This window comes from Falco rusticolus, chromosome 4 (genome assembly GCF_015220075.1).
Source record: "Falco rusticolus isolate bFalRus1 chromosome 4, bFalRus1.pri, whole genome shotgun sequence".
NCBI classification, from domain to species: Eukaryota; Metazoa; Chordata; class Aves; order Falconiformes; family Falconidae; genus Falco; species Falco rusticolus.
Window position 1 is genome coordinate 36,502,053 of NC_051190.1, and position 14,512 is coordinate 36,516,564.

The window sequence follows — 14,512 nt, forward strand, 5'->3', positions numbered from 1 at the left end:
TGAAAGGGCACAGTTGTTAATTTTTGTTACAGTTTTAACCAAATGGTTCTTGTTGGTGTATTCACAGTCAGACATTTTCTATCTTCACTCAGAGATCTTGCACTTCCAGTACAAAACAGTCTGGGAATCCCTCTGATCCTTTAAAAAAGAAAAAAAAACATCGATCACCTTAATGAACACTTCTCTACTGTTAAGTGTGCAGCAGTATATTAAATTGCAGTACTTACTGCATTCCTTAGGACACAAGAGTTTTGTTTGATAAAATTCACAGTGAACAATAACCTGGTGCTGATTTCATCAGGGCAAGTTTGGAACAGACAAAGCTATGTATTTAATATGATATTATAGATACTATTCTGTAAAGCTTTTATTGCTTTATCAAATATTCTGTATCTGCCAGGGAAGAGGTTTTTTGGAATCATCTAGACAGCTTTCAGTGTTTTGATCATACATGAAAAATGCCTGACACATTTCCTGGAGAAACACTCGTTTAATATGATTAAAGCTATCAACAATCTAATTGAATTGTTGCAGCTTTTAATGCATTATTTAGTTCCTTGTTATCTTTTACTCCCACTAAAAAGGCATAACCAGAATCCGAAAAATGTGTTTTAAAATCATCTAACATAATCTAGCTACATCAAATAAAACTTCATTTTTTCAAGTCCTGAGTTTTTTCTTGGTTACAAGAGAACAGACAGTAAGCCACCAATTTTGACATTATAACTATTTATTTTGCAGTGGTTTGAAGATAAGATCGGTGTCCATTTTTATAGGTGTGTTCAAAATTTTACATAGTACTTCTAAATGATCAGCTTTTCATTCCTGCTAACCTTAGTTGTCATGTAGTTTGTCTCATTCTGACTGTGTCCAAGCCCTCTTTAGTCGTTATGGTCTACAGCTGATGCTTTTATCCTGTGACCAGTCTACCAAATCACATTGATGTAAAATTGCTCATAAATGAATGAACTGGTCAGAATCACCCACTGTTGTACATTTAAGCCAGATGACGTGCTAACGCTTTTTTTAAAGGGGTGGAAGGTGCAACTTTTAAGTTGCTGACATCCAGGCAAGGTATTAACATTTGAAAAATAGGAATAGATGTTGCTAATTTTCCTTGAGAAGCAGCACCTGCTTTGTCGCATCCTTTTCCTTTCCAGTGAAGACGCCCCCGAGCAGCACGTAGGCAGCGGGTGGAGGCTGGGAAGGGTGCCCCGTGCCAGCCCTGTCATGTTTACTTCAGGGTGAGTCTCCCAGCAAACGCTTTGCACCAGGACGGTACAGCTGCAGTGGTCCCAGTTGGATGAGCTGCTGAGAATCTGCTTTGAATTTCTCATACAGTTTATTTTGTCGTAGGGAAGTGAAGCTTCCTCGTCCCCACTTGTGGGTTGGCAAATGCTCTCCCCCGTGCTGGATTTATTTATTTCCGTTTTTGACAGCCCAGGCTGTGCCTGAGGCGCGAGGGGACACCCACTGGTCCGGGTAGATGTATGCATTAGGGAAATAATATTATTATGTCCTTAATGTGTATTATTATTATGATATACTATCTATCATATAATGTTACAGGGGTGTAATAATATGTAGTTATATATAATAGTGTTACTGTATCTGATATTAGTGTTATAGATATTGTACCTTATATTGGTGTTTCCCTTTGCATTATGAAGTAGTCTTTTAAAGCAGAATGCTCAGGGTCCTGTTCAACAAACTGGGGCCCAAATTGGAAAGAGAGATTCCTTTTTTTCTCCTGACCAAGTTATTTGGAGGCAAGAGACGGAACATATGTTCATTTTCCAAATATACCCCATTAAACAGAGGGAGAGAGATTTTGTAGTGAGATGCTTCAGACATATAATTCTCCAGCAATTCTAAATAATACTCCATTTACTGGATTTTTTTTTTTCTACACTTTCATGCAGAATGGGCGATGAAAATATATAGGAACAGAAGGGTTTGTAAAATCAGACTGTTAGATACTATAAACATAGTTCCATGGAAAAACAGATGCAAAACATCGGATATAAAGGAAGAAAAACTTTTTCATCAAATACATGGTAAAGCTTGTGTCCGGTCTTAAGAGGCATCAAAGTTTACTTTTCTCATCCATAGCACTACTGATGCGGCCTGAAGCCTGGGGAGTTCGGGGTGCAGCAGCAGATCATTTATTCACGTGCTTCACGGGGAGGTGTTGCTCCCCGGCGTGCTCGGGGAGCGTATTCCCATGGCTCTGCTCGTGCTGGTGCTGTGTCTGGTCTTCATTAAGTTTCCAGCTTCGTCTGATGAAGTACAGATGCAAGCAGCTTTCCAGGGGGAGAAAAGGAGGAAGAGAAGGAGGGGAAGAACAGGAAATTCCCAGAGCATGAGCTGGGGGCAGGTTAAAACATTACTTGGTATTTTATATGTGACAGTGGGGCCAGACCTGGAAAGAAGAGTTGCTGGCTTTTAAGGATGCAAGGACAGTTTGTCTTTCTCGCTACACTAACAACTATTGAGAGAGAAGCCATGGTTTGCCTGGGATTTAAGTGAGCCTGTTTTGTGCCTCCTGTTTCTTGGTCCTTAACAAGACCTACATTAATTTGCCTGCATTCCTCAGGGACAGCAAAACGGATGGGCAGGACTGTTGCTCTGGTGCGGGAGGCGTCTGCCTGCCAGGGAGGTTGTGCCATCCCAAGGCCAAGGCTGGTCTTCTTGAGACACAGAGAAATGTGGAAGCCTGTTGCTGGTGCTTCCCAGATTGTTCTCTTCTCTAAACCCATCCCTTGCCTGCAGGCCTGCCTGCTCCTGCCAGCAAGCCTGTTGGGTGCCTCGAGCTGAACAGTTTGCAAGGGAAATCTCTGATGAAGAATTTGCTGTTATAAAACGTATCTGCTCTTTCTGATCAGCCATGGTGTGGAGAGGCTGGAGGTGTCTCTTACGGGTAAAGGTAAAACTGAGATTCTGGCTAAAAGTCCCCATGTCTTTCTGCAAAGGAGCTGTGATGATTTAGCATGGTCCGTGTCGTTGCCCAGCGGGGGCTCGGTCACGGTGCTCTGTGGTGGTCAACAGCTGTGCAGTTTGTGCCTGTGTTAGGCAGTGAGACTTTCTGTGGTGTGTGCTATTGAATTTTTGTCAAGTGCTTTGGATCTTTTGCACTTCACAGGTTGGTAGTACTCTGGTACCTTTCTAGTTTTTAAATAAGATACAATAAACCACATATTAAACTAATAAATACAAATATATTAATAAGCATATAATATACGCATATGAAGACTGTCTTTGCCAGCAAATAGTACATTGCTGTGTCAGAAATACCTGCAGACCTTAGCAGCAGTATATGGAGTGCCATGCAAAACTGAATGGTCTCTCGAAGCAGAAACAGTTTTCCAATATTTTGCTGCAGGAAGAACATTGAAATAATACATGTATGTGCCTTATCAGAGCAGTTTCCTTCTTGTGAGGGAAATGTCCACGGGAGAGAACCAGCGTCTGCTGCAGCTCCACATTGACCAGGGGAGAAGGTTTGGCTGTGGGTTCTCCCCCGTGCAGCTGCTAACAAAGCCCTCCTTAGCTCTAGTGGGAGAATGGGAACTGCTCTGTGCAGAGCAGGGCCGGTTCATTAGATAAAACATTCCTTCAAGTGCTTCTGGGGGGTGGAGGCAGGAGAAGGGATGGTCAGAGGGAGGCAACATGCTCACATAGCCGCTTGTGCTGCTCTTGGCCTCTTTCTTGGTCTTTGTGCTGGTTAAGTTTGCGCAAGCACTGCTCTACCATGAACACTTCCAAGTTCAGCATCTTTGGTCTGGTTTGACCACAGTGCTGAATTCTGGTGTGTGCTCACCACCTGCTCAGCTGGGACTGTCGGGAAGGCAGTGCTTGCCAAAGTAAAACTGAATGCAGAGTACATCAACTGGAGATGTTTCTTCCTCTGTATTTGTTGCACCCAAGTGGTACCCCCGCTGCTGGAGCCCCTTGGATTAGTTTTACAAATAGTTTGGAGTGGAGGAGAAAGAAGTGGGATGGCCAGAGATCCAGCTCCTCAGGGCAGAGGTACATTTGGGTGGTCCAATGTGTATGGCTGGCATGGGTGCTGAGGTGGCCCGCAGGCAGGCTGTGCGTGCAGCAGCATCTCCCACCGAGTTTTGAAGTTGGCAGGAGCTGTTGCCATTCAGGAAAGCATAATGCAGCTGATAGATGATGAGTAGCATCTTCTAAGTCCTGGTGTGTGTCTCTGCATACTGTTATCTTTTAACTTTGTACTTTAAAACACACTGTTCTGTTTCCTTTCAAAAGTTTCCACTCCCTGTAGTCTAAATCAGATTTCTCATCTGTTTATCTGTTCAAGCCCATGAAATCTCATCTTCTTGCACTGAGAGAATTGCAGGCTGTCAAAGCTCTGAAAAATAAAGATTTTGATTTCCTTTCAGTAATTTGCCATTAGTCAGTTTGACAAATCGCAGCACAGACGTGCATTCCTTCACCCAGAGTGAAACGGCTTTTGGCAACTTCTTCTGGCATGCTACAGACTTTGGAAAATATTTCTTTTCCTTGTGTGCAGTGAAGCATAGCCGTGCACATGCACCCCAAGATTTTGCATCTTTTACTAATGACAGAACTCACTGTGCACCTTGATCAAAGCAGGTGACCATATCTAACACAACCTAAATGTACTTTAAAGGTATTTTCCTGCTCTTTCTAGTTCTAGATACAGGCAGTGGCTGGAATAAAAGGGAAGCCAATTCCAATTTTTCAAAAATTAGGAAGATCGCATCTTCTGCTGATACAAAGTCAGCATTTCTATATTGAGTGACAATGCATAGACTTACAAAAACCTCACCGCTAGATCCTTCTGAGTGTAAGGTCTTTCCAGTTCAGAAATTACTGTGTTCTGTTTCAATGTTCCTTTTGGCTTCCCAGTGGGGGGGACTCGGATGTGTCAGAGCAGAGCATGAGAGGAGGCTGCATTTGAACCACATTCAGCACGGACATGCAGATGTAAGAAATTCAGTAAAATATTCAGACGTGTATTTTTGCTTTACTAAACAAGCAGAACATCTGAAATTTCCCCCTGAATTATCGCTTCTGATCCTATTTTATTTTCTCTAGACTGTTTGGCCTTAATGAAGTTTGTCACATACATTGATCACTACCTGGAAACATTATTCCAGTTGTAGTTGCAAATAAAAAATGCTGTAATTGTAAAGTAACTTGGGAAAAGCATTTTTTGTTTGCTTTTCTTTATTGTTTGTGTTTGACAGCACATTGTGTCTCATCTGCTTTGCTGCTTCCCGGTTAGTCACTTTTCCCTATTTGTGCCGGGCTTTCCCACAGCAACTGGGAAGAGAAAAACATTTTAATCATAGGAAAACTGGAAGGGGATTTGCTTGCAGATGGAGGAGCTGAAGTGTCATTCAACTTTTTTTGTTTGTTTGTTTTTGTTTTCTTCTTCTATCATCTAGACACTTATTTTGTGTTGTGGTGGTATGTGAGAACTGTATGGACCATACCTCCGCTGAGGTTCACACACTGAAAAAAACCCATATTTTGAATGTGTGTGGTTTCTATTAGTCAAACATATTGCATTTTATTCTGAAGAGCCTCAAATGCAAACAGAATCTATGAATACCTTTGCACGTCACCTCATGTAATGGTCAACTGTGTTATGGTTCTCCTGTTGAGCAATGCTGCCTGCTGAGACCTGATGTTGCAGCATGGGAGCGTGGTGCTCAACTAGTCCCTGCCCTTTGTCTTGGCACAGGATTTGGCAACGTTCAGCATAAGCTCTTAGCCCTGAGTTCTCATCCTGAGCATTGCAAAGTTTTTCTTTGTGCCATTTTTTTATGCAACTTTTAAATTAGAACATGATAGTTTGCTCGGTTGTTTCCTACGCATCATTCCCTGTTACTGAGCGCAACTATTAGGCTCCTAATAGATGTTGCATATTTGAACTATGCAAGACAGTTTGAGTGTAAGGTTTATGTGTACAAGACTTTTCCCATAATTTTTCTTTTGAAATCTGAACATTGACGTGGGGGAATTGTGAATGTCTATATGTTGCAGCTACAGCAAGAAGCACAGTGATTGGTGCATGATCAATGTTTATACACGTGCAAACGTAACTGCTTTTGTTTAGACGTTGGTGTAAAACAAAACCTGCCAACCAGATTTCCTTAAGGCTGTGGGCATTCAGCTCCAGAACTGAGCTTTATGTCCGAGGCCTATTTCTGTTCCTCTCCAATCTTTGCACAGCAACTGGAGTCTCTGTCACATCCAGCAAGTGTCCAATATACTAATGGTTTTCTTTTTCATGCTCCTTTTCCCTTGCATCTTACCTGCTCAGTACCCAAGCCTTAAAGGTGACACCGTAACAGCTCTCCTCTTCTTTCCCATTTCTCACAGTGAGGCTGTCTGGGAGAACATGGCTCGCATGTGCGTGAAGACTCAGAGGCTCGATGTGGCCAAAATTTGCCTTGGAAACATGGGTCACGCAAGAGGAGCCAAGGCATTGAGGGAGGCTGAACAAGAACCAGAGCAGGAGGCCAGAGTGGCCGTGCTGGCCATTCAGCTGGGCATGCTGGTAAGCCTGCTGACTGTATGCATCCCAGAATATCCACCCTGCTTAACTAGGGACAAAAAAGAGAAACTAACAATTTGTTAAAATTTTGTAAAACATGTTATGGTGCAGAAAGGTTGGAGGGGGAGTTAAATGTATTGCCAGGTTTCCAAGGAGCAGTGAAGAATAGTTTTGGCAATTATTTTCCTAGAGTTGAGTGTTTATCCTGGGGAAATAGGCATCTCCTTCAGCAGTGCACAATTCCTGCGTGACGCTGATAGGGGCTTTCCCTGAACTCCAGAGGCTCAGCAGTTACCCCAAGCCCTTTTAATGTTTCTCAAAAGAGTAGATGAGAATGAGAATGGCAGAATCTGATGCCTGGAAATAAGAATACCAGGAGCCATGGCTGCCTAAGGGTATAGCTAATTAATTTGCCTGTTTCCTTAACTGCTGTACAGAATTTATATGGGAGTTTTACTCCCATGTGAAAAATTGCTGAGTGAAGGAAGCTGCTGGCTGAATGAAGGAAACATCTTTTAAGGATGGTTTATGTGTGAAACATTAAACAGAAAAACTGTTTTCTTGGGGATTAGTTCTTCCAAGCTTAATCATTCTGTGTTTGACGGGATTAAAAAAAGGGTGCACTTTAAGTGTTCCAGCTAGAATGTTTCAACAAACATATTTTAATGTCCAGTATGGGAAATGCAAGTTCCCTTTTGACGTGTTTGTTTGTAGAGTGAAAGGCTAAAACTGTTCTGCCAGAGAGTAAGGGCTTGCTTAAGGCATTTAAACAGTCTAGGCAAAATTGGTGTTTCCTGTGGGAATGGAGAGCTGTGGCAAGTCACATTCGCTGCTTGTGCTGTCGCAGGGACATCTGCTGTACTACAGTCGCCCAGATTTCCATCCTGGCTTCTTCCATCATGTGAGCAGTAACTTGCCTGGATGCAGCACAGCCAGAGGACACGGTCAGGCTGTCCTCCCCACAGTCTGGTGCACAGGGTGACTGTCCTTTGTTCCTGCATTTGGAGCCCAACCTGGCAGTTAATACACAGCAAAATGGAGATTTGTCTTTCCCCTGTGTCTTTGTTGTAGTCTGAACCCTCCTGCCTTGATTACCAATAGAACTGAGATCTAAAATGGGTTTCAGACCAACGTTATCATGTGGGTTGAACACTGACCAGAGCACTGTTGAGTTAGATGAGTGATAAGAGCATGTGTTCCACTGGGTTTGCCTTTATTTAATGTCTTCATTAATGGTCTTCAAGAAAAGCAGAAATTTCTAGTTTGGGAACCGTAAAAGATCCAGGCGTATGATCTGTAAGAGGGAAAAAAACTGGAAAAGGATAATCGATTAAATACCCCACAGGTCACAGGAAATCATGAATTAGATAAAAAATGGCAAGGTGCTATGACGGCAAAAATCTGTTTGGGGCTGCATTTGAAGAGACACAATATCCTGGGACTTTGATTTGATAATTTCTATTTGTTGCAGCTACAGCTGGAACATTGATTTCCACTCTCAAGTATCTCATTACCAGAAAAAAAATGTTGATGAACTGGAAGAAGTTCAGAGAAAATCAGTGCAAATTGTTAAGCTCTTGGAAAGATTTCACAGACGAGGAAATCTTTAAGATAGCTGAATAATTAGAATTTGACTGTAAAAGGTGTTTAGCAATCTACAACAATAAATGAGAGTATATTTATCTATAAGAGTATAAATGCTGAATAGAGAGAGTAACTACTCTGAGTTAAAGTGAAGAAGAAAAGGAGAATTCAAACTAAATGTTTGGAAAACCTTCCTGGCAGAGAAAGCTGAGGCTGAAAAGTGCCAGGACTCCCTTTGGATATTTAGATCTATTTAGAGGTGGAGGGCAGCTGTAGCAAAACGAATGCACTTCTGTTGCTTTTTTTCATCTCATACAGAATCATAGTGCAGGCATCTTCCTTCTCTACTTTCTATGCTTTTTTGAATTTGAAACAGTAGGAGACAGAAACTGTTCTGTCTTGGACAGATAATCTCAATTTACTAAATATAGTGTACAGCTGGACAGCAGTTGGGTGGAGCAGGAAAATGCTCCTTCCACAGGAGTACCTCTCGAAGAGTAAAAATAATCGTTCCAAATTTGCTCACCCTTGCATCAGCATCGGCAAACTCCTCCTGTTCTAATTCTGCCTTAAATTAATGGCATTTATTCCCAGGAATGGATCCGAGTTGTTCATGAACAGCATTGCTACCTCTGAGACCTGCTTGGAGGTCGCAGGGGGTCCCCTGCCGTGTAATGCCTTCTTGCCAAGCCCCCTAGTGCCTAGGACCATTTGCCTGGACCTTAGCTCTGAGTAGACAGTGTGGCTGTTAACTGTAGCCCCTCATGAGCACACCTCCCCTTTCTGAAATGATTTATGCTCCCGATGACAGCGTTTAATTGTTGATGGCTTGCTCATGTCACCCCCAAGTTGATACTGTACAGTAAATGCCAGGATCTGAGCGCTTTCCTTGTTTTCACATAAACATCCTGTTTCACAGTAATGTGCTATTCTAGGCTACGTGTATTTAGTTGGTTAAACCTCCCGCCTGAATTATTGTTAATTTGATTGCATTGCAATGACCTGCACTAACAAACTACTTTGAAGTGCGGTGTCTGTTGTGAATGACACCTATGAAACGCCGGTTGGAGCTAACACTGTTTGTATGCTGTCCTTGCAGGAGGATGCAGAGCGACTGTACAAGGCTTGCAAACGCTATGACCTCCTGAACAAGTTCTATCAAGCTTCAAACCAGTGGCAGAAAGCCATCGAAACAGCTGAAGCTCACGATCGGGTTCACCTTCGCACCACCTACTACAACTACGCTAAGCACCTGGAGGCAACCGGAGAGCACAGTCTTGCACTCGCCCAGTAAGCACCAGCCCGTGGCCCCCAGGGAATGTGGGGTTGTTCCCCTGTGAAGACTGAAGGCAGGCTAAGGAGGATGTCTGACGATGACCAGTAATCATTATTTAAAGTCTTTTCCTGTTTCTGGTGCTTTTTATCTCCTGGAGTGAAAGCATCATTACAACAAACTTCCCAGCACCCTCCCAGGCTAATAAAGCTTAGCATCGGAAAGATTGTCTTGTTGGGGCCAGTAGTTGAACCCCACTAATATCCAATCCTGTGCTTGTCTCTGGAAGACCACTTCCCTGTTTTCCTTTTCCCCTGACCAAACCCACTTCTTTACTTCTGAGAGTCCCCCCCACAATTTTTGTAGCAGAATTTAGTCATGACTTGGGTGTTCCTGGTGCCTGGTCCTCTCCTGTGACTGGGATGTGTCCCTAGAGAAGTTAGGGGAGGTGATTTTGAATGTGTTGTATTTCTTTTTTGAAATCCTGTTCTTGTATGAGTTTTAGCATATGAAGTCTCACAATATAACAACGTGTAAGGTCACTTCTGTTCAGAGTCAAAGTAGAGCTCTGATGTGATTGGACCGATACGTGAGATGAGATCAAGGTGGGCAGGGAGGTGAGGAGAGACTCCAGCAGTAGCTGGTGGTGTAAGTGCAGTGATCTTATCGTGGAAAAGAGGCTGCAGTTGCAGCAGATGGCAGGAGGACGAGGTGACATGAGGAGCCCAGGGCTTTTGTGATCTTTTCAGCCAGTTGCACAGGGATGTGCTTGATGTTTGGGGAGCTTCCTGGGGTATTTCGTTGGGCCATCAGTGGCACTTGAAGTATTTACTCTCCTGTGATCTTATTACCTCCCTGATTCTAGGTCCCTGCAGGACTGTTGAACTTTTTAGTGTTGATGGTGCTGGCAGACTGCAGCTGGTCTTACAGTGAACTTTTAATAATACAAATGAAGCAGTGTTACCAGTGTCGTCACTCTGTGGCTGTCAAACAACATTAAATGCATTTTTTACACAGGAAGCGAGCTAATACAAAGGTAGTCATTTCACAATCTTACACCTTTGTCTTCTCTACAGCTATGAGAAGTCAGACACGCACAGGTTCGAGGTACCCCGAATGCTCACTGAAGACTTACAGGCCTTGGAGAACTACGTCAACAAGATGAAAGACAAGTCAGTGCTATGCTTGTTCCTTCTCCCAAATGGGACTTTCAGGTCTGAAAGAGAGCAGGGAAGGGCGAGTATGAATCCTCTCAGCCACAAGTTCAACCCCTGTCTTATCTATTCTGATCCTCCTACAGCTTTTTCAGGGTTATACTACATCACCCTCAAGAACTGCCACATTAGGTATCTAGGCTGGCCTCCCCTTATAGTGCAGACATTTGAATGTCACCCGTGAGCTGAGGTAAAGCTTTGTCTACATTCTAAAAAAATATATCTAGTCTTGAGTTCGAGATCTCCAGGAGTGAAAAATGCAGTCTGGCAATTCTTGTTACTGCAGTTAATGTTGTTGCTTTTCTAGGAGCCTGTGGAAATGGTGGGCACAGTATCTGGAGAGCCAATCTGAAATGGAATCTGCACTAAAATACTACGCACTGGCTCAGGATTATTTTTCCCTAGTCCGTGTCCACTGCTTTCAGGGCGACATTCAGAAGGTAAGGCAGCCTGCTCCTATCTGCTTCCAGAAAGTTCTCATTCCTGGGATGAATATGGGCACAAAGTAAAGCTACATGTTTTCCTTTCCAGGCTGCTGAAATAGCAAATGAAACAGGGAACTGGGCAGCATCGTATCACCTGGCCCGCCAGTATGAGAGTCAGGATGAAATCAAGCAGGCCGTGCACTTCTACACCAGGGCCCAGGCGTTTAACAACGCCATCCGCCTGTGTAAGGTATGCGAAGAGGCACGTCTAGCTCCAAAAGCAATGCAGGGTTCTGTCCTTGGGCAGTGTACAGAATGAAAGCGGTCCAAGTCGTTCATGCCCGTTCTCTCTGGTGAGGCACTGCTTGCTGATGTACAGCCCACTGTGAAGATGCTCCTGGTTTCTGCCTGTATTGTCTACAAAAGACGCATCGATAAAGGCTTGGTGGTATGGGCCATTACTTTCTTCTGTATCTCAACAGAAAACTGCCTGAAACAAATGATGACCATTGCAGCTCAGAGTTTCTTGGGTTGGTATAGGTTTTACACAGAAGGGGGTTGATGGACTGCTACGTGACAGTATAAAGCTGTAGGCTTGCCAGAATACAGAATTATGAAATCTGTTTGCTGCATACCTAAAGCCAGATCTTTCCTTTTGAACAGGAGAACAATTTAGATGATCAGCTGATGAACCTGGCTCTTCTGAGCTCTCCAGAAGACATGATAGAGGCAGCACGCTATTATGAGGAAAAGGGGGAGCAGATGGACAGAGCCGTCATGTTATACCACAAGGTAAATGTCTTCTTACTAAAAAATTACCAAACTTCAAACTGAAGCGGTTCCTACAGCAGAGGCACGTTAAACCAACTGCAGTTTTTACTGTATGTACTGTTTATTAGTAATTTCTTCATGGTGAGTAATGCTTTATTACTCTGCTCTAGGGTATCCTGTAAACTGATTCTTCAGTGCTTATTCTAGTCTTTGAAGACTTGTTTTTAATTTTGCAGGCAGGACATTTCTCCAAAGCACTGGAGCTAGCCTTTGCCACGCAGCAGTTTGGGGCCCTGCAGCTAATTGCTGAAGACCTGGATGAGAAATCAGACCCAGCTCTGCTAGCGCGCTGTTCGGATTTTTTTATTGAACATGCTCAGTACAAGAAGGCAATGGAGTTGCTGCTAACAGCCAAAAAGGTAAGCTGTGCGTTAAAAAAAGTGCATGCACACACATTTATCTTTGTTGGTAAACAGTTATGTGGAGACATTTAGAAGGTTTAAAGTTTCTTCTCGTGCCAATGACTCGTGGGGTGGCAGCTCACTAGCTTACCTCTAGAAATGGATTCCTGATTTTTAGTCTTATTTCTGGCTTAAAACCTGCAAAACTAATGTATTGGGAGACAGGGAAATTATAACATCGTCAAGTCAAAAAAACCAGTGCTGTCCCTTTTGTCATACCACCAATGTAGTTAAGGCACTTATTTTCTTACCTAAATGTTTTTCGTGCTTCTACCACACCCTCATTATTGTGCTAGCAACTCAGCCTTACCGAAACACCGGGCAGCAGAGCAGTCCTAGACCCTCTCCTCTTTAATGAGCTCTTATGTCTGTCTCTTTCTTCTGTGATTTGCAAGGGTAGAGTAGCCCTTTGCTGGGCTAAAAGCTATTGTATATCCTACTCTCCTAATTTGTTCTCATATGGAAAGAAGCAAAACATTTAACAAAATCTTTCAAATGCCTGTATTTATTTTGTTTGTATTTGCTGAAAACCTTAATGTAGTCACACCTAATAAATCAGAGAATGTCACGTTCAAAGAGACAAAATGGATGAATCTTTAGTGCCACGTTAGTGTCCCCTGAGAAAGCAGATGAGAATCAATGGCCTTCATGGGAGAACAAATGTGAACAAAATGTGACAGCATGGACTTGAGCAGGAGTTGATGTCAGGATGCTTAACTGCACAGCAGTGCTCTAGCCGGAGCACCCACAGCTGTCAGCATCCGTGCCTTCATGTAGCTCATTTCTGTAGGTTACACCACCCGCAATGTGAAGTACCACTGTGGTGTTAGCAACATCTCATAGCTTTCTCACTTCCTGTAGTACCACGAAGCTCTGCAGCTCTGCCTGAAGCAGAACCTGACCATCACAGAGGAGATGGCCGAGAAGATGACGGTCTCCAAGGAGTCCCAGGACCTCTCTGAGGAGTCCCGGAGAGAGCTGTTGGAGCAAATCGCCGATTGCTGCATGAGACAAGGCAATTACCACATGGCGACCAAGAAATACACACAAGCAGGAAACAAGCTAAAGGTCAGCCTGGAAACAGAAAAAAAAGCTGAAGAGGCTGAGCCTATTACCTTCCTAAGATTTCTCAAAACCCTTGTTTTGAGAAGTATAACTTGGAAAAGACTTCATACAGCAGACTATCCAGATGGGGCTGCCTAGCTATCTTAGCATAGTTTATGGTTTTGCCTTCACAATGATATTTTCCCCCCCTCTTCCCCCATGCCCCCCTTTCCATTGCTAGGCTATGAGGGCACTGCTGAAATCTGGAGATACCGAGAAAATTATCTTCTTTGCGGGAGTTTCCAGACAGAGAGAGATTTATATCATGGCAGCCAACTACCTCCAATCGCTGGACTGGCGTAAGGACCCAGAGATTATGAAGAACATCATTAGCTTCTATACTAAAGCGCGGGCCCTGGACCTTCTGGCAGGTTTCTATGATGCATGTGCTCAGGTACTTCCCCCTCCTGTGACTGCTGAAGGTGTTTGGTTTGCTAGCCAGACAGCAAGGCGGTCAACTCTTCTCCTCTTGCAGGTAGAAATTGATGAGTATCAGAACTATGAGAAAGCACAAGGAGCACTGACAGAAGCATACAAGTGCCTTTCAAAAGCAAAGACTAGAAGCCCTCTGGAACAGGAAAGCAAACTAGCACATTTGCAAAGCAAGATGACCCTGATTAAGCGATTCATCCATGCTCGGAGGTGAGTTGCAGTAATGCCAGAGCTGTCATACAAGAAAAGCTCTACTACTACCTACAGTTTAATAAATAATTTGCAGACTCACTTCTAAAAGCTGCTGTTACAGGGAAACCATTATGTGATTTTTAATTTTAAAAGTGCTGTTGACACTTCAATGTCGACAATAAAAGGCAGCCTGAAATACAAGCAAGTGTATTGACCAAGGAAAGTGTAGCCAGAAAGGTGATTATGAAAGAGAACACAGTAAAAAACCCAAACCCACCAACCTTCCCTGGTCTTCACATGACAGGCTGAATGCCCTCCCCCAGCCTGAGTCGTTTCCTTTGGCTCTTTATACTAGAGTTTACGCCGAAGATCCCGAAGAAGCAGTGAGACAGTGTGAACTTCTCCTAGCCGAGCAAGATTTTGACAGTGCCATCCATCTCGGCCACATCTTGGGATTTCTGGTCGAACACTATGTACAAGTGGAGGAATTCCACATGGTAAGT

General features: G+C 43.4%; 1 protein-coding gene and 1 long non-coding RNA gene across 11 annotated transcripts in view; one reads left to right on the forward strand and one right to left on the reverse strand.

Moving 5' to 3' along the window:
- Nucleotides 1-14,512, forward strand: part of IFT140 (intraflagellar transport 140) — an 85,904-nt gene that overhangs the window by 70,302 nt on the left and 1,090 nt on the right. For 5 of the 10 annotated variants that reach the window (XM_037384001.1, XM_037384003.1, XM_037384002.1 and 2 more), the window contains 11 exons: nt 1,161-1,244; nt 6,379-6,556; nt 9,237-9,427; nt 10,487-10,582; nt 10,932-11,064; nt 11,156-11,299; nt 11,713-11,841; nt 12,057-12,239; nt 13,143-13,349; nt 13,567-14,027; nt 14,365-14,507. In XM_037384001.1, the coding sequence (XP_037239898.1) occupies nt 1,161-1,244; nt 6,379-6,556; nt 9,237-9,427; nt 10,487-10,582; nt 10,932-11,064; nt 11,156-11,299; nt 11,713-11,841; nt 12,057-12,239; nt 13,143-13,349; nt 13,567-14,027; nt 14,365-14,507 (1,949 nt within the window). The remainder of the gene's footprint in view (nt 1-1,160; nt 1,245-6,378; nt 6,557-9,236; nt 9,428-10,486; nt 10,583-10,931; nt 11,065-11,155; nt 11,300-11,712; nt 11,842-12,056; nt 12,240-13,142; nt 13,350-13,566; nt 14,028-14,364; nt 14,508-14,512) is intronic. The other 5 variants (XM_037384009.1, XM_037384008.1, XM_037384006.1 and 2 more) reach the window with 3 other exon arrangements.
- LOC119146420 lies at nt 12,771-13,741 on the reverse strand. The gene is made up of 2 exons (XR_005103735.1): nt 13,666-13,741; nt 12,771-13,259 (listed from the first exon to the last, which is right to left on the reverse strand). It is a non-coding gene; the product is annotated as an uncharacterized LOC119146420 (long non-coding RNA).